This window comes from Schistocerca gregaria, chromosome 6 (genome assembly GCF_023897955.1).
Source record: "Schistocerca gregaria isolate iqSchGreg1 chromosome 6, iqSchGreg1.2, whole genome shotgun sequence".
Taxonomy (NCBI): Eukaryota; Metazoa; Arthropoda; class Insecta; order Orthoptera; family Acrididae; genus Schistocerca; species Schistocerca gregaria.
In genome coordinates, this window is record NC_064925.1 from 353,050,609 (window position 1) to 353,070,894 (window position 20,286).

General features: G+C 43.1%; 1 protein-coding gene across 1 annotated transcript in view; it reads right to left on the bottom strand.

The window, feature by feature from the left end:
• The window catches only part of LOC126278882 (protein artichoke), a 513,902-nt gene that overhangs the window by 191,836 nt on the left and 301,780 nt on the right, over nt 1-20,286 (bottom strand). The window contains exon 2 of the mRNA XM_049979157.1: nt 8,959-9,291. Coding sequence (XP_049835114.1) covers nt 8,959-9,234 — 276 coding nt within the window. The 5' untranslated portion in view covers nt 9,235-9,291. The remainder of the gene's footprint in view (nt 1-8,958; nt 9,292-20,286) is intronic.

A 20,286-nucleotide genomic window follows, 5' to 3' on the forward strand; every position in this document is an offset into this window, starting at 1 on the left:
GAGCATCATGACTGATACAGGGATTAGTGATCACAAGGTCATTGTAGCTAGGCTCAATACCATTTCTTCCAAATCCATCAGAAACAAACGCAAAATAATTTTATTTAAAAAAGCGGATAAAGTACCACTAGAAGCCTTCCTAAAAGACAATTTCCATTCCTTCCGAACTGACTATGCGAATGTAGACGAGATGTGGCTCAAATTCAAAGATATAGTAGCAACAGCAATTGAGATATTCATACCTCATAAATTGGTAAGAGATGGAACGGATCCCCCGTGGTACACAAAAAAGGTCCGAACGCTGTTGCAGAGGCAACGGAAAAAGCATGCGAAGTTCAGAAGAACGCGAAATCCTGAAGATGGGCTAAAATTTACAGACGCGCGAAATTTGGCACGTACTTCGATGCGAGATGCCTTTAATAGGTTCCACAACGAAACATTGTCTCGAAATTTGGTAGAAAATCCGAAGAAATTCTGGTCGTATGTAAAGTACACAAGCGGCAAGACGCAGTCAATACCTTCGCTGCGCAGTGCCAATGGTACTGTTATCGACGACTGCGCCGCTAAAGCGGAGTTATTGAACGCAGTTTTCCGAAATTCCTTCACCAGGGAAGACGAATGGAATATTCCAGAATTTGAAACACGAACATCTGCTAGCATGAGTTTCTTAGAAGTAGATACCTTAGGGGTTGCGAAGCAACTCAAATCGCTTGATACGGGCAAGTCTTCAGGTCCAGATTGTATACCGATTAGGTTCCTTTCAGATTACGCTGATACTATAGCTCCCTACTTAGCACTCATATACAACCGCTCGCTCACCGATAGATCTGTACCTACAGATTGGAAAATTGCGCAGGTCGCACCAGTGTTCAAGAAGGGTAGTAGGAGTAATCCATTTAACTACAGACCTATATCATTGACGTCGGTTTGCAGTAGGGTTTTGGAGCATATACTGTATTCAAACATTATGAATCACCTCGAAGGGAACGATCTATTGACACGTAATCAGCATGGCTTCAGAAAACATCGCTCTTGTGCAACGCAGCTAGCTCTTTATTCGCACGAAGTAATGGCCGCTATCGACAGGGGATCTCAAGTTGATTCCGTATTTCTAGATTTCCGGAAAGCTTTTGACACCGTTCCTCACAAGCGACTTCTAATCAAGCTGCGGAGCTATGGGGTATCGTCTCAGTTGTGCGACTGGATTCGTGATTTCCTGTCAGGAAGGTCGCAGTTCGTAGTAATAGACGGCAAATCATCGAGTAAAACTGAAGTGATATCAGGTGTTCCCCAGGGAAGCGTCCTGGGATCTCTACTGTTCCTGATCTATATAAATGACCTGGGTGACAATCTGAGCAGTTCTCTTAGGTTGTTCGCAGATGATGCTGTAATTTACCGTCTAGTAAGGTCATCCGAAGACCAGTATCAGCTGCAAAGCGATTTAGAAAAGATTGCTGTATGGTGTGTCAGGTGGCAGTTGACGCTAAATAACGAAAAGTGTGAGATGATCCACATGAGTTCCAAAAGAAATCCGTTGGAATTCGATTACTCGATAAATAGTACAATTCTCAAGGCTGTCAATTCAACTAAGTACCTGGGTGTTAAAATTACAAACAACTTCAGTTGGAAGGACCACATAGATAATATTGTCGGGAAGGCGAGCCAAAGGTTGCGTTTCATTGGCAGGACACTTAGAAGATGCAACAAGTCCACTAAAGAGACAGCTTACACTACACTCGTCCATCCTCTGTTAGAATATTGCTGCGCGGTGTGGGATCCTTACCAGGTGGGATTGACGGAGGACATCGAGAGGGTGCAAAGAAGGGCAGCTCGTTTTGTATTATCGCGTTATAGGGGAGAGAGTGTGGCAGATATGATACACGAGTTGGGATGGAAGTCATTACAGCATAGACGTTTTTCGTCGCGGCGAGACCTTTTTACGAAATTTCAGTCACCAACTTTCTCTTCCGAATGCGAAAATATTTTGTTGAGCCCAACCTACATAGGTAGGAATGATCATCAAAATAAAATAAGAGAAATCAGAGCTCGAACAGAAAGGTTTAGGTGTTCGTTTTTCCCGCTCGCTGTTCGGGAGTGGAATAGTAGAGAGATAGTATGATTGTGGTTCGATGAACCCTCTGCCAAGCACTTAAATGTGAATTGCAGAGTAGTCATGTAGATGTAGATGTAGATAATATAGCGAGGAGGGGCGAGCTTTGTCAGCGGCTAGTTCAGTATGCGCGAGAATGTAACTGGGATGCTCAACACACTTCTGCAGTAGATGCATTAAGAAAAGCCGTGCACATATATTAAAGAAATTATTCCGATAGCCTATATTCCAAAAAAGACTCGGGCCACCTATTAATTCTTCCGAAATGCATCTCCCGATATGACCAGGACGAGACAATAAGATAAATTAGATCTCATGCGAAAGTTCATGTTTAGTGGAAGAGTAAAGGGATGAAAACGGTAGTACCCTGCGACACACACCGTAAGATGCCTTAGACTGCGAGGTGCATTCAGTAAATTGTGCAACACATTTTTTCTGAAATCAGGTTGGTTTTATTCAGTATTTCTATACACCAGATTGCACGAAGCGCCAAAGAAACAGATACAGCTATGCCTATTCAAATGCAGAGATATGTAAACAGGCAGAATATGGTGCTGCGGTCGGTGATGTCTATAGAAGACAACAAGTGTCGCACAATTACTAGGTCTGCAAGTAGGCTGTTTAGGTTTTTGTATTGGTAACGCCACTTCGCGCTCTGTATGAAAATCACTGGCTGTGCAGTGTCCAGTCTGTGGCTGGTTTGCATTGTTGTCTGCCATTGTAGTGTTGGGCAGCTGGATGTTAACAGCACGTAGCATTGCGCAGTTGGATGTGAGCCGCCAGCAGTGGTAGATGGGGGGAGAAAGATGGTGGAATTTTGAAAGTGGACGATCTGGACGTGTCCAGCAGAAAGACTAAATTTGTAATATTGGATTCATGGACTGATATATATATATATATTATGACTTTTGAACACTATTAAGGTAAATACATTGTATGTTCTCTACCAAAATCTTTCTTTTGCTAATTGTGCCTATCAGTAGTTAGTGTCTTCAGTAGTTTGAATCTTTTATTTAGCTGGCAGTAGTGGCGCTCGCTGTATTGCAGTAGTTAGAGTAACCAAGATTTTTGTAAGTGATATGTGAAACGTTTAGGTTAATGTTAGTCGGGGCCATTCTTTTGTAGGGATTTTTGAGAATCAGATTGCGTTGCGCTAAAAATATTGTGTGTCAGTTTAAGCACTGTCATCTAGAATTGTTCAATGGGGACGTTTCAGATCGGTTACTGCAGCTACTATTGCAGGTTATCAAGATTATAGTGAGTCTGAACAAGGTGTTATAGTCGGTGCACGAGCGATGTGACACAGCCTGTTCGAGGTAGCGATGAAGGCGGGATTTTCCCATACGACCATTTCACGAGTGTACCGCTAATATCAGGAACCCGGTAGAACACCAAATCTCCGACACCGCTGCAGCAGGAAAAAGACCCTGAATGAACGGGACCAACGGTGGCCGAAGACAATCGTTCAACATGACGAAAGTGCAACTCTTCCACAAACTGCTTGGCCATCAACAAGGGTGAGAGTGCGAATCATTCAACGAAACATCATCGATATTGGCTTTCGGAGCCGAAGGCCCACTCGTGACTCTTGATGGCTGCACGACACAAGGCTTTATGCCTCAGCACCCACATTTCACTGTTTATGACTGGAAACATGTTGCCTGGTGGGAATAGTCCCGTTTCATATTGTATCGAGCGGATGGACGTGTACGGGTTTGTAGTCAACCTCATGAATCTGTGGATTCTGAGTGTCATAAGGGGACTCTTCGAGCTTGTAGTGGTTCTGTAATGGTGTGAGGCGTGCAGTTGGAGTGAAATCGGACCCCCGATACATACAACTTTGACACAAGCACAAAAGCATTCTGTCTCTTCACCTGCAGCCCTTCATATCCATTGTGCATTCCGATAGACTTGCGTGATTCCAGCAGAATAATGTGACACCTCACACTTCCATTATTGTTACAGAGTAGCTCCAGGAACACTCTTCTAAGTTTAAACATTTCCGCTGGCCACCAAACTCCCAAGACATAAATGTTACTGATTATATCTAGGATACCTTGCAACCTGTTGTTCAGAAGAGATCTCCACCCCGTCTTACTCTTATGAATTTACGGACAGCTCTGCAGCATTAACGGTGTCAATTTCCTCCAGTACTACTTCAGTCATTAGTCGAGTCCATATACATAGTTGGCAAAAATATAGCCCTACAAGATATTAGACAGGTGTACCTCTTTCTTTGGCTCTTCAGTGTACTCCCCAATCTTTTGGCTGCAGAATACTATTCTCGCTGTTCGATGGGACAGCCTTACGCCTTATACCCGCACCATAGAACTCTACAGGTCGAAGTCGTAGCCGACGTCTGCTGCTTTAATAACCTTCCTAACATCCACATACTGCTCCTCGCGGAGTTTACCTTGATTGAAGGAAACAGATGGAAGTCTGAACATGCGAAGTCTTGACTGTAGCGTGAAAGAGGAAGACCAGTGTAATGAAGTTTTGTGAGCTCCTCTCGTTTGTGCAGACTTGTGTGTGGCCTAGCATTACCACGGAGTAGGAAATTCGTTTGCAGTTTTCTGGCGAGAAACACGCTGACGTTGTTTCTTCAATTTTCTGGAGGTAGCACCATAAACTTCACATCTGATCGCTACACCGTGATGGAGGGCTAAAAACAGAATTACCACTTCGGAATCTCAGGAGACAATCGCATTGACTTTACCCGCTGAGGGTGCGGCTTTAAACTTTTTTATTTTCCGAAGAGACGTGGTGTGCCGCCGCTCCATGGACTGCCGTTTTGTTTCCCGTTTGAAGACATGAACACATGTTTCATCAGCTATGATGACGTTTTTGCAAAAAATTGTCACGATCAGCCTTAAGGAATTTCTCACAGATTGTCCTCCGTTGCTCTTTACGGTATTCTGTTAAGCGGAGAGAATCCGGGGGCGCATACTTTTGCGTATTTCAATTGGTGCAGAAGCTTACTGGAACTACCAACAGAGACGTTAAGTTTTGGAGTGTGGCGATAGTGTTCCCTTGATCACCTCGAGTGAGAATGCCCGCACGTTCCAAAATTGTGGACCGGCACGCGTGAAATCGGATAGGTTTGCTCGAAATTGCTGTGATTATGAAAGGCGCTCTGTGGTATCAACTTTCGATACCACACTTGCTAGGTGTTGCAGTTATCGCCGCGGTCCGTATTAGTATCGCTGGACCCGCAAGTCGCCGCTACGGCTTGTAACAAGTCTCTAGCGAGCGCTTGTCCACTCTTGCTCGGGTCGTCAAGTAGAAGAGTAGTATAGCCTTCAGCTGATAGGAAGCAACCTCCAACAAGGCGCTTAGTTAATGTATGGCCTATGGGATGCTTCTATAGCTCTCTGTTTGCAATTATATTCCTCCTGATTATGAAGACTCCTGTACCACCAGTTAAGTTCAACCTATTATTTTTACCAGCGACACCTAATGAGTTTAGTCATTGTAGATCCAGACCATACAGCCAGATCCTTATCGACTTCACTGACAAACCTGCTGTATAAGCAAAGAAGAGATTTGTATATATCTAGTTAGCACGGGCCACCAGTCATTCACATTGGCGACGATTCGTTCATCGTCATCCTAACACTCCCTACGACTGATCGTCCTTTCGCTCACTGCCAGGACTCTGTAGACATTCTGCAAGGGTCTAGAAATACCTGCAGTTCTCTTGTTTGACGTCAAAATAAATTCAGTGACAGCTTTCTGGTTGGTACCTTCGACCATAGATATAATAGACTGGTCCTGACGTCATTTTCGTGGCTCCAACATCTCTGGACTAGACACATGCCGGCCGCGGTGGTCTAGCGGTTCTAGGCGCTCAGTCCGGAACCGCGTGACTGCTACGGTCGCAAGTTCGAATCCTGCCTCGGGCATGGATGTTTGTGATGTCCTTAGGTTAGTTAGGTTTAAGTAGTTGTAAGTTCTTGGGGACTGATGATCACAGATGTTCAGTCCCATTGTGCTCAGAGCCATTTGAACCATTTTTTTTTCAAGTCACGTGAATGTTGGAAAAACATGGTTGTTTCGTGTTGCGCTTATGGCTGTACTCAGCGTTTTGTCGGGGAAAATGGCATTCCATTTCACGTGTAAGTGTTTCTATGATAGTGCAGATGCGTTTATTGAAATCTGCTGAAGTGACTTTTATATGTTTTTTTACACTTGAAATAAGAATCACGTAAATTAAAGTGTTGAAAATTATTCCTGTAAAGTCAGACTCATATTACATTTTGGAAAGTACCTGTGATAATTCGGTTACAGAAATAAGTATAAGTAGGCAGTTTGGATACTTGCGCTGAAACGGAAAAAACCTTAAGCCAACTGCACATACGTGCCTTTTAGTATATGCAAGTGAGATTACAATAAGGTAAGAGCACCTATAGTCGACACATGAAGAGAATTTTTTTCTACCTTCTAATACTATTAAATAAATGTAGGCCACAAAATTATTTTCATCTAAAATATCAATTTTTTTAAACTAATAGTTTGAACTTTTGAAAAATTAGTTGGAACTGAACCTTTGACGTGCATCTAAAATTGATACTCCAAAATGGACCTGCTCCTAAAGTTGACATAATTCCCATATCCCATTTTCTTTTATAAGTGACTAGAGCTGCAAACGCCGCGAAACCAATGTTTAAAGTTTTGACACAAGCCCACTCTTACTGTTTAAAAGAATTTTAACGACATTTTACTTTAATTGATAATTTATAGTAATTTCGTCCCGCTGCCCACCAGAGGGGCGTTCGATGTATTTGTTAGATTTTATAAATGGTACTGTGAACAAATCCAGGTCAAATGTAGTTCTGACATAATTCTTCGCAAATAAAAAAGTAATTTTTGTAGCGTTTGACTGTCAATTGAGAAATGCGGGGAAAATACGATATAAACATAGGATGGAAGACCGCTGATTTGAAACCCCGCCACGTTTTTCCAAGAGTCACGTGGTTTATGTTGGAGCGACAACAGCCCTAGAGCTTCTGCACAGCAAGGTCAGTCTACTAGTGTCTATGGTCCAAGGTTGGTACGCACTTGCAGTACAGATGCCATTTTGAAGGCTTCGTATAGCATCGCAATATATCGGATCTTCGTGAAACTATAGAGAGCGAAGAAGTATTATTCCTCGATGTCCCACAATATATTCTGCATATTTTCAACCAAAATTGGCCGAGAAAAAAAGTATTGCAGTACTTAATTGTAGATGTAAACTGTTCAAAGACACATGGTAGCGGAAACTACGAGGGCTATCCACAAAGTACATTACGTTTTAGTTTGTGTCCGTCAGGGGCGGGGCTAGCGCGGCCATCTTGGTGTGAAGGCATTCCGCAGCTCAGTCGGCATCCTGCCGTGGAAGTGAGAGGTTCGAGCTGTACTCCGTTGAGTTACTGGGACAGTTTGAAATGTCAGCGTTAATTGAAAATGCCGCGAAGTGTGAAGTGCGTGCTGTAATAAGGTCCCTGACTGCAAAAAACTGTACACCGACAGAAATCTGTCGGCAGCTTTGTATACTGTATGGGCACAACATGATCACTGAAGGTGGAGTGCGTCAATGGGTCATAAAATTTAAAAATGGCCGAACCAACGTTCACGACGAGGAGCGAAGTGGAAGATCCAGCATAGTGACTGCCGAAATTGTGGAAAAAGTCGATGCCGCGGTCTGTGACAATCGTAATTTCACAATAACGGAACTCACTATGAGTTTTCCACAAATTTCACGAAGTTTGTTGCACGAAATCACTACCGAAAAGCTTGGTTACCACAAACTTTGTGCAAGATGGATACCAAAAATCATGACAGATATTCACAAAAATCAGCAGCGTTAACGTTTCTGGACGCTTACGAGAAAGATGCCGACTCATTACTCGATCACATCGTTACTGGTGACGAAACATGGGTTAAGCATGTAAACTGCGAGACAAAATTGTAGTCAATGAAGTGGGGGCTCACAAATTCCCCTCAAAAGCCCAAGAAATGCATGCAGACAATGTCGGCAAGGAAGGTGATGGCGACTGTCTTTTGGGACAGAAAAGGTGTGATTTTTGTGGATTTCCTGGAAAGAGGCACTACGATAAACTCTCAAAGGTATTGCCAAACTCTGCACAACTTCAATCCGCAGCCCGTGGTCGTGCGGAAGCGTTCTCACTCCGCACGCCTGGGTTCCCGGGTTCGATTCCCGGCGGGGTCAGGGATTTTCTCTGCCTCGTGATGATTGTTTGTTGTGCGATGTCCTTAGGTTAGTTAGGTGTAAGTAGTTCTACGTTCTATGGGACTGATGACCATAGATGTTAAGTCCCATAGTGCTCAGAGCCTTTTGAACCATTTTTTTTGCACAACCTCAGAAGAGCAATACAAAAGAAGCGCAGGGGAAAGTTGGGCTCAAAGATCTTGCCGATTCACGAAAACGGCCGGGCCCACACGCCAAATGCCACTCATGAAGTTCTCGAATCCTTAAAGTGGGAGTTGTTTCCTCATCCGCCGTACAGGTCCGACCTGGCACCGAGCGACTTCCACTTATTCCCAGCAATGAAGAAGTGGTTTGCTATGCAGCGTTTTGATGACGACGCAGAGCTTCAAGAAGAGTTAACCACGTGGTTGAAGGCGCAGGCGGCCGAATTTTACGACGAAGGAATTTCTAAGCTCGTCCATCGCTACGATAAGTGCCTTAATTTAAATGGTAACTATGTAGAAAAGCAGTATTTAAGTGTGCCTTTCATTTGTATATAATAAAAAAATTTACAATACTTTATTTATTTTTAATTCCAAAACGTAATGTACTTTGTGGATAGCCCTCGTAATATCAAATGGAAAGTGAGTTCACTCACGGAAGTAACGGAGCGATCGAGGTCGTAGACGTTGAGCGACTGCACGGGGGCGGCGACGAGCGCGAGCACGTGGCGCAACGAGGTGGCGTTGGCGGCCGGGCACTCCAGGTACAGGCCGTCCTCGAAGTTGTAGCACGAGCAGGAGGAGGTGGCGGCGGCAGGCGGGCACAGCGGCGGCGGCGGCGTCTCCGCCCCCGCGCCGCCCCCGCCGCCGGCGGACAGCAGCGCCAGCGCCAGCGCCAGCGCCACCAGCGGGCGGCCCGCCGCCCCCGTCATCTCGCGGCCGCTGCCGCACAGCCGGCCGCCATCCCGCGCTGCCGGCCCCGACACCGCCTGCAACATCCCACAGTGCCGCTCGGGTCATTCTCTGCAGGTGCCGGTCCTAAGGATATGTTCCACATTCGAATCTTGGCACGGTTGTCAGAAATCGGATTTCCCGAGTGAAACGATGCTATCTTTCAAAATAACTACGCACTCTCCGACTCAGCGATGCAATGCAATATTAATTTCTGGCTGATTTCGTTGTGTAGGGGCTTGAATACGTAGTTGCCGCAATACAGGCCAAATACTCCTGAGTCTACTGTATACGATAAGAATACACACAGGAATCGAATGGTCGAAGGTTCTTATCACTCGAAAATTGCGAATTATGAAAGTAATATCAATTTATAAACGAAGGATTGCAATTAAATAACATCTGCGGGCACTATCTTAACCGCCTGCAACATCCCACAGTGCCGCTCGGGTCATTCTCTGCAGGTGCCGGTCCTAAGGATATGTTCCACATTCGAATCTTGGCACGGTTGTCAGAAATCGGATTTCCCGAGTGAAACGATGCTATCTTTCAAAATAACTACGCACCCTCCGACTCAGCAACGCAATATTAATTTCTGGCTGGTTTCGTTGTCTAGGGGCTGGGATACGTAGTTGCCGCAATACAGGCCAAATACTGCTGAGTCTACAGTATACGACAAGAATACACACAGGAATCGAATGGTCGAAGGTTTTTATCACTCGGGAATTGCGAATTATGAAAGTAATAAAAATTTATAAATCAAAGATTGTGTGTGGTGCGCACTGTAAGACCTTCGGTACACACACAATCAGATTATTTGACTTGTCGCTCTAACGAAGTAGGGGAGTGTCAACAATATGTCTTGTGGTCTTATCGTGGCGTGTTTATCCTCTGCCGTTAGGTCATATGATAGAAATGCGACTTGCGCGCAGAGTATCAGATTGAGGGTGACCAACTTTAAACAGAAATTGATTAAATTTCACACACATTTATTAAAATAATAACAACATAAAATCAATTAACTTGACTTTGGATGCTATTTACAATTGACAATCTGAAGTTCATTGGGGTCTTGGTACGTTAATCTTATTCTCACATATCTGTGATACTTGACAAAGTGTCTATACATTTCTCTTCCTGGCTATGTACAGGAATATGATAATCTTATTAGGCGCAGACTGAAACTTGACTATAGACTGGTACAGACTAATGCAGACTACTGCAGACTGATACAGACTGATGCAGACTGGTACAGACTAGTGCAGACAAACGAAGACTGACTAATCGGAGGTCTGTACACTCGTTATAATACCTCGAGGATTCAGGTATGACCTGCGAGGAGGAAAAGTTCTACGCTAGCAACAATCTCATTGGCTGCGTTACATATTAATACGCGGATCGGCAGAAGGAGAATTTGGTCCGTCTCTTAGGCAGCGCCATCTCGTAGTGCGGGGACGGACGAGGGCTGCACCTGCGCTGTTGTGCTTAGATGGGCGCGCTCTAGTGGGAAACTTGTGTATGCGCTGACTACGAGGAACTATGTACACAACAGATTGCAATTAAATAAAGTCTGCAGGTACAATCTTAACGACTTTAAATGATGAGTAAGATAGTAGAAGTACTTTTGAGAATGTGGTATATTTCTGTAAATCACTTATTGGGGACGATGGTCCAGCAGTTAAATAAAATATAAGTTGAATAACAGGGAAACAATAGATTCCTAACGCACATAATTAGTTATGAACAACAACACAACTCTTGAGATATTCACTTCTCAACACACACTATGTCTTCACTATAGAAGCCACGGAAATCTGACAAGTGCACAAGTCGGCACTCTGAAGTTTTTAAATCTGCCGCGACCCCTCGCAAAACTGCTCCACACTCCCCAAGTCTCTGCCGCGACCGACCGTCGCGCTGTACCGTCCACGTCCATCACTCACTCCCGTGTTCCGTGCCGCAACTTGCTTTCATCTCCCCATTCACGAGCGCTGTGATTGGCTTCAGCGCTCGCGCCACGACTTTAATCCATCGTACACTCACAAACAGATTTAAACACATACGAAATACTGGAGTTACATTTAAATAACTCAAAATTAAATAAATACTCCTACAGCTGGACCATAAACACGCTCTAACACACATTATTAAATACATAAACAATTAAATAAACACATGTCAAAATAAAATTAGCAAAAGGTGGCCCAGGAGCCTAATGTATCTGTGCTTTCTAACACACAGTATACGTTTAACCAATTTCTTCATGAATAGCATATATCGGATATTAACAACGACATGGATGAATCAATATATTTATAAGCACACTGATACCGTTTTTTCGTGTAACTGTGGAGTACTTATTGCCTGCGGGATCGATAGTAATCAGCCACTTTGACCCACAATAACTCATGTACTATTCACGGTACATGCCTGTAATTAATACCAATTTAGGTTTACACTAATAGTTTTCTAAAGACACAGCGATCGACAAAATCGGATGAAGCGTTTATATTTTGGAAACTCGTTGCTGGATGTTACTTGTAAAATTTAGTGTCCGACACTACACTTTAAATTAATAAAGATATAGAAAATCCGATTACACCATTACAATCGTAGTGCAAATAATAGTAGTGTATATGTTTATTTTTGAGGTATCATGGTTCATCTGGCTACTTTTAATTTCTATACGAACTGTGAAATGTCTGCCATTAAGGTTTCACAAAGTCCGCCATCATTGGCACTCCAGGCGTGTCTCCTTCACCGACACAAAACAACGTCCTCGTCACGGCGGAATTCCTAACCACGCGGCTGCACCATGCTCTGGGGCTACCCCTATAGTCCGGCTAACGTTCGCCACCACGTGTTTGCTGGCGGGCCCTGACTTTGACGAGATTCCTGAGCGGCCGCCCCAATTCCGAACATACAATACTTCCAGGGTGCCACAACTCGCCTGTTACCTCACAAGGAATTACGACTATACTGAAGTCACTGATAATGGAGCTTTTGTTTTAGTCTGTCTTGCTTGTCAGTTGCCACCCCCACAGGCAATGAGAGCTAGCAAGTTGTAAACTATAAGATATTGTAGAGAAATGCCTTTAATTCGCGTTACATTTAACCTTTGTCATCGATAACGTTGCCTTGCATAGGAGCCTGAAACGCTAAATGTGAAACACACCGTCTTCTGACATGACTCACTAAAACTAAACTCCACCCCAACAGGCCACGAAGCCTATCTGTACCGACCGGCTGCCATGTCATCTTCAGCTCACAGGCGTCGCTGGATGCGGATGTGGAGGGGCTTGTGGTCAGCACACTGATCTCCCGGCCGTATGTCAGTTTACGAGACAGGAGCCGCTGCTTCTCAATCAAGTAGCTCCCCAGTTTGCCTCACAAGGGCGACATGAGTCACTGGTTGCTGAAAAATATTGTGAAACTCAGTGCCGCCACTTTGAATCCGCAGTTCTGTCCTAGCTGCCTTACGTGAATTACTTATTTAGAAGGAACCTGTTTTTATATAGAAATAAAGTATGGAGAACTTAACGCTATATGCGCAGACCGCGTCTTCATTACGTTCCTTCAGTCCTTGAATTGCAGATCATACGAGAAAAACAATTTAAATGCCAAGTAACAGCATGCTTTTTCAGACAATTTATAGTACACTAAGCATTTCGGTTTTTATGGAAATGCAGTGGCTGGAGGCAATATATGTTCAGAGTAATAAAGGTAGACAAGGGAACCAGCAGCGTTATAATTCATTTCCGAAAATACCTAGTACAGTAACTGTTTGCTGAGTGCCACCAGATAAAATAAAAGGAAATGGTTCAAATGGCTCTGAGGGCTGTGGGACTTAACATCTGAGGTCATCAGAACTACTTAAACCTAACTAACGTAAAGACATCACATACATCCATGCCCGAGGCAGGATTCGAACCTCCGACCGTAGCAGTCGCGCGGTTCCTGGCTGAAGCGCCTAGAACCGCTCGGCCACATGGTCCGGCCCCAGGTACGACAGGCAATTACAATATCTATTATTTCTTCTGCTAAATAAGTACGGACGCTATAAATCTCTGCATCTAATACGTCTTCTCCTGCCACTAATAACACATTTTGTTTCAACATAGTAGCCCACAAGAAATGTATTGCGCTGGTGGATATGTAAAAATAATATTTAGCGAAAGTTAAACTTACTATTCAGATGATTAAGTTGGATGTACTGATTCCAATGAGATACATAGTTTTCATTGATCAACATTGATTAAAATTTCTGTCGAATTGAAAATTCTACGACAGCACATAATAGGAAAACATAGTGAGCTAACATGCGTATTTTGATAATATTATATATACCATGATGAAGATTAGGAACCTCACTTTACAATACCATATTTCATTTTACATGAAATAATTAACGATTCAATTTTTATGCAGTTTCCACGGCAGATTCTGCCTAATGTTTGTTGGATTCTGAACTCCGACACTGTGCGTTTGTTGCTCTAATTTTCCCGAGTCAGATGCCATTCCTCACAAAACAACTAAGCCGATAATTAAGGATTTTGATAATTTACCACAATGAAAAATTATTTTCAGGAGAGATGTCATCATCATATTTAGGGTGTTCGCAATGCAGAGGCGTAAGATGACTGTTCATTTATTTATAATTTTAACATTTTCCATAAACCGGATAACAGGTAAGTCCTACAGTCCATTCAAAAAATAAAATCTAATATCGCCGGCTTTCAAAACAATATTTAATTGGCGAGAGTATCAAATGTCTCTACGCCAGTCTTTAAATAGCCCACCACTCCCTACAACTGCCAGTCGGCGACCGGTGAGCAATGATGTAAAGTTATTATCGGGGTTAGTGTTGAAGTATATGGGGTCAAGTCTTGATGTTTACATATCCGTAAAATTGTGGACTCGTGTAGCTGCCGCTTTACTTATTTGTATCACTCACAGATAACTGCGTTACGTCTATGCATCTTCAAATATCAGGAGTGGTAGTAAACATGTAATATCTAAATTTGACTGTTTCAAGAAACATACTGATTAGAAACATACTGATTGTATATTTTAATGACGTTAACTTTCTACACGACGGTGTCTGTTATGAGCTATTACGACTGTGTCAATAATTGCACAGTGAAGTTTAAAATATATTTGGTCACCGAACTAAAAATGGTTTCTGATATTAGGAATGTGTGGATGAAGGAACAAGTGCGATTCCTATTACCTGTAAAAACTGTGTATTTTACTGTGGAAATGGCCACCAAATTTTCGAAGTCCATATAAAGTAAGAGAGGATCACTGAATTTTAACTACTGCTTGGCATACTTCAGTCGGCAATATCCTTCTTGAAGTCGGTCTCCGGGACGTTACCTCATAAAATTAAGATATGAGACTTCACGGAGTGTAGAATCGAGTGTTGTAAGAGATCAGGAGAACGCCGCAACAAATTTTGAATGTTAACATTTAAGTCCTGTCACGGCTGCCGTAAATGAGATCTCCTGCATGAAAAGGAATTTCGTACTGACGTCGATGTTACTACAAACGGAGAATGATCTTAGCCTTAGTCACAATTAGAATGGGGATTGATTGTGGTCTGTTAAAACAATTGGCGTTGGTTATTACTCAGTATGTCTTAAGGAAGGGATACTGAATAAAATAAGGAAAAATATCATATGTAAGGAGCTACACCCAGCATTATGGAATGACAGCATCTCCACAGTTACAAAGAAACGACTGTGAAAGAGTTTTGTGGAAAGTGCAGTGTCATTTCGTGCAGACGAATGGACACTTAATAAAGAAAGAAAGTGAACGAATGACTCGACAGGATAGAAGTGATGTACTGGAGAAGATTCTACAAGACAGTGATATTGAATGCAGCGAGGAAAGAAGACAGGGTAATGACGCAAACAGATTCATTTTCTACATCGGTTAGAAAATGAACAATTGCCGCGTGAAACAGAACTATATATCGACAAATTTCAGACGTTGTTTAGGAGTAATTTCTAAAATGGTATAAGGGACCCTCGGTGTTCGGTGACTCTAAGCGAGTAATAGTGTATTACTTGTGCATTTGCTACCTTAGTCTCTGTAAAAATACCTTCACAACAATGAGCAAGTCTGTAATACGTAATCAATAAAATGTGCAGCATGAATCACAGAGTAATGCAAAACCCCTCAGATGTAACAGTACGGCGGATCGGTTACTGCAGTCACTGCAGCAACGTTGCACCGTTCTTCCTTTGCATTCTGTGAACCACTTATCCAGATGCATAAAGGTCAACTCTTCAGGAGACTGATCCATACTATCGTGTACAACAGCTAACGTACAATAACATCGAAAAAATATTGAAAATGGTCACATCTGTACTACTGTATAAAGACGAGTCGCTGTTAAACGTTGTTACCAAATATATGGAAACGTAACACCACAATTATTTTCATATTTTTACACGATACTCTAATAAGCATTAGGACTGACATAGGCTACAAATTTTTCGATACACGTAATATATAAATATATACTTAGTATATAAACGGGCCACGTTTTTAGCAAACGACAAGTTTTCATGAATTATTTCAAATGTTTGCACGGTACTCTAATAACCTTATGGACGGACATAGGCTACAGTTTTTTTTAAAATATGTTTGCTACACAAATACTAATTTAAAATCTATAGTACAACACAAAGACAAGTCGACGATTAGCATTGTTACCAAGAATCACGATGAGTTCTAAATCGACTTACTTAAAATTTTTCATGATATTCTAAAAAAACGTTCTGATAGCTACATATTTTTAATATTTAAAGGGGGAACGTTTCTAGAAAAATTCTAGAAAAATTATTAAAACATTTACTTCAGGTTTCTGCTCGATACAGTAACGAAGATTCATATATAGAGAGAAAATGTTGTTAGCAAAAACTTCGAAAATTCCTTGACCGTCTTACTGCCAACTTTCAAACGACACTCTAATAAATATTCAGACGAACACAAGCAATATGGTGAACATTAATAAAACCGACAAACCGCATGGACGGTTTCCTCACAGGAAATGGAGGAGAAAAGGTGCTTTGAAGAGTCCGTAACTGCATCGTTTTCACGGTAGATGGCGCTGGCGAATGAAAATTCCGTATGGTTGGAAACTACTGCGGAACCTATATCGTCCGAAACTTTGTAATTCTACCTGTTTGCAACAGCAGGAGAGATCTCTGATACCATGTATACCAATAATCCCAATCAATTTACACATTTATTTTAAGCGACTTCAATTCCCAATCGAGGTTTCCATGGATGTAACAATAAATAAAGCTCAAGATCAACCAGCTGGGGTAGAGAAGATGGACAGAGAGGGGAGGGGGAAGAAATGGACGTAGAGAGAGGGAAGAAAGAGATGGAGGAAGAGAGGAAGGAGAATGACATGAAGAGAGGGGAGGGGAGGTAGAAGAAGATCACGACGTATATGCCATTCCCGTTGACACTTAGCAATTGCAGAGCACTGCCGGGCACACTAGTATTACATAAAATGGAGAATCGATGTCCTATGGTTCATTCAAATACTTCAAATCCATGTTTGTGTCAACTAACAATGTGTACTGGTATTTATTTTGTGGTATGTGTTTCGTTTCGTTGACTGAAAATGCCTTTAGTGATCTGCCAAACACGTATAGTAAAATAAACACATTTCGTAACTGCTTAGACGGAACTGAAGTAAATTACGTAATTTTACAGCAACTACTGGACCATGCACAAGAGTGAGGTCTTAAATTTATATTAAGAACTTAAAATTTTCGTACTTGGCTCATAATACTGGAATATGTTTTCAAACCACAAAATTGAAGGCGATTATGCGACTTCTTTAGTAAAAGAATTTCCCCATTAGAATTCGCTTTTAAGTAACAAAATAAATATCAGTGTGTTTTCTGAGCATTTGCTTGATAAAAAAAGTAGGTAAATATCAACATATGAAATACATTAATGTGATGTCTGTACTACAAGCTAAATTACAAGCTGTCTAACGCAAATATAATAGTAGAATAGCATATAATTTTACAAACTTGTTTGACTCTGTAATAATCGTTGATCTATGGAAGTCTAAGAAAATTTATTTTTTAATGCTGTATATTCAAATGAGAGGCTATTTCATTGAGTATATGTCGCATAAAATGCAACAGTTTTCAGATGCGAAGCAAATTTCTCGACAGAACATTACCACCCATTCTCATTAACACACACAAAAGAACAGCGACGACAGCAACAACAAACACGGCACCTTTGGTGTACCAAGTGATACAAAATAGTGATTAATAAATCTTAGTTTTCTGAAACTCTAATCCATGGGCATCCGAGTTTGCATACAAAGTTACTGGATTTCAGGAACATCTGTTACGCAAAGAACTAAGAGCACCAAAGGGTATTTGCCCCCGAGTACATTTTCTGATTGTGTCACTAAAATAGACACTGATTTAAATACACTGAAATGCAGCCACATGTTATACTATACGTCTGGTATAGAAGAAACCTATGACATATAGAAAGTGATAAAAGTTGAAAACAAATTATACCCTACATTACAATGGTACATCATTCCACAATTTTAAAGAACTGTACAAAATAGGCAATAGAAACAGACAAATGAATGAAAACACAAACACACGCACGTACACACAAAGAGTGAGAGACAGAAAGTAAATAAAGCTCAAATTAGTTGCCAGACCTAGTACAAAAACAGAAAAACCTCAACGAAGACCGAATACGGAACAGAAACAAACACTGAGATTTGTGATGTTCAAAAGAGTGAAAACTGTTAGGATATTTTCTTCAAAAATCATCTTGTTTGTGGTTTTTATGGGAGTTCAAAAAAGTTTCAAATGTGTGTGAAATCTTACGGGACTTAACTGCTAAGGCCATCAGTCCCTAAGCTTATACACACTACTTAAACTAAATTATCCTAAGGGCAAACACACACATAACCATGCCCGAGGGAGGACTCGAACCTCCGCCGGGAGCAGCCGCACAGTCCATGACTGCAGCGCCCAAGACCTCTCGGCTAATCCCGCTGGGAGTATTTCCACAACAGATGAGTATGAAAATGAAGATAGATCCTACAAAAACAGCTGTGGGTAATCTCGAAATAATGATGCAAATTATTTTTTATAAGAATATTACAGTCGGCTCTCAGCCGTGGCAGCGTGCGGACGGCCCCGCGCGCCGGCCCCGTGCTCCGCTGCAGGTTTGTTTACTTCCGCGTCGTAGCTTTAAGGCTTGTGTCCGTCCACCGCGAGCAACATGTCGAGCGCTTACCGCCGTGTGACCCTTAAAGTTTCCTTCCCAGCTGAACATGCGCGACCTCGTGCACATGAAGTTGAAACGTTCCTACGTGAAGAAGTTCGTTTAGATCCTAACCACGTTATCGGAATCCATTTTTCGATCACGAGTAGTGTCGTTCATATTAAAATGACAAACACCGAGGTGTGTGAAGATGTTATTCGCCGCCATACCAATGGACTTAAGTTCAAATACTCTGATGGTCACGTCGGAGCAGTAACACTTGAACTCGCAGAGTACGGTCAACGCACGATTAGGGTGTTTGAACTACCATTTGAAGTGCCGAAGGACGCAGTTGTCTCTGCGTTACAACCATGCGGTAACGTCACCGGTTACGTAGAGGAAAAATGGCAAACCTTCACGACCTACCATGTCCTTAATGGTGTGCGTCAGGTAAAAATTGAACTAAAAAAACATATACCAGCATACCTGACAATTGGCGATGTGCGAGCCATTGTCATGTACGACGGCCAACCCCGAACATGTGCGGGTTGTGGACAAGAAGGCCACGTCAGATCCGCCTGCATGCGACGCCGCCTGATCCAGACGCCGGTCGGCGATGAAGCGTCCCCAGCGGTGATCACTCAGATCCCTGTCACATATGCCAAGGTTGCGCAGGAAGGTAGCACCTCTACACAGGGTCTTCCTGCTCCGTTGACGTCGTCTGATCAGGCAGATGCAACCACTACTGAGATTCCTTCTGAGGTGCCACAGACGCCAGATCCTGACCTTCCACATCATCGCAGCACTGTGACTGAAAATTCTGCTGAGATGGACGTTGATCCGGGAGTGGTACCTACTTCTGCTTTCCTTCAGACTGGTCCGGAGTCAGACGAAGGCCACCCGCAGACTCGGAACGACCTGTTCGAAAACAAGGGTCGACACGAAAGAGAAAGAAACGTAGCCGTACACCCCCTGATGAATCCATTCTACGGATGGATGCCAGAGATGCAGAACCGAAGATGGACGATAAACCGCTCTATGATGTCCAAACGTCTGATGCGAACGACCCGCCACAGGCGACCACTGGCACCGACCACCCCTCCTTACTGGCGCCGTCGCCCCCACAAGTCGACGTTGAAGAAAGTCTATATGCTGAGCCGAAAAATACGTCTCCTCTCCACATGGATGATGTACACAGTCGGTACCCTACCGCAGTATCAGTCTCCTGGGCAGACGACGTGGAGATCGAAGAAACTGGGGTGGACGGTGCTGATGATGGGGCGCCCCCATCGGTTGCGCCCGCACCCGCAAACTCTCCACAACAGCAACCTCTTCAGCGGACCGGCAAGATCGACGACCTCTCGCTCCTGAAGAAGCAGCCCCACCTGTGCCTGTGGGACTCCAACACCAGCATTACCGTGTCGCAACGATTAACCTCGCGACCATTCGTGCCCCCCACAAACTAGCGCTGCTCCGCGATATGATTTATGATGCGGACATTGATATAGCGCTTTTTCAGGAAGTGCATGTCGCCGATTTTTCATCACCACATGGGTTCACGGCGCATCTTTCTCCGGCTTCGGACACCGGTAGTGGTGTTGCCATCATCTTACGAGAAGGTCTTCCTGCCGAAGATGTCCTATACCTCCCCAACGGCAGAGGTATGGCCCTTACTCTCTTTGGTGTACGCATCGTCAACATTTATGCGCCGTCGGGCTCCAGCTACCGTCGTGAACGCAATGCCTTCTTCGCGGATGAAG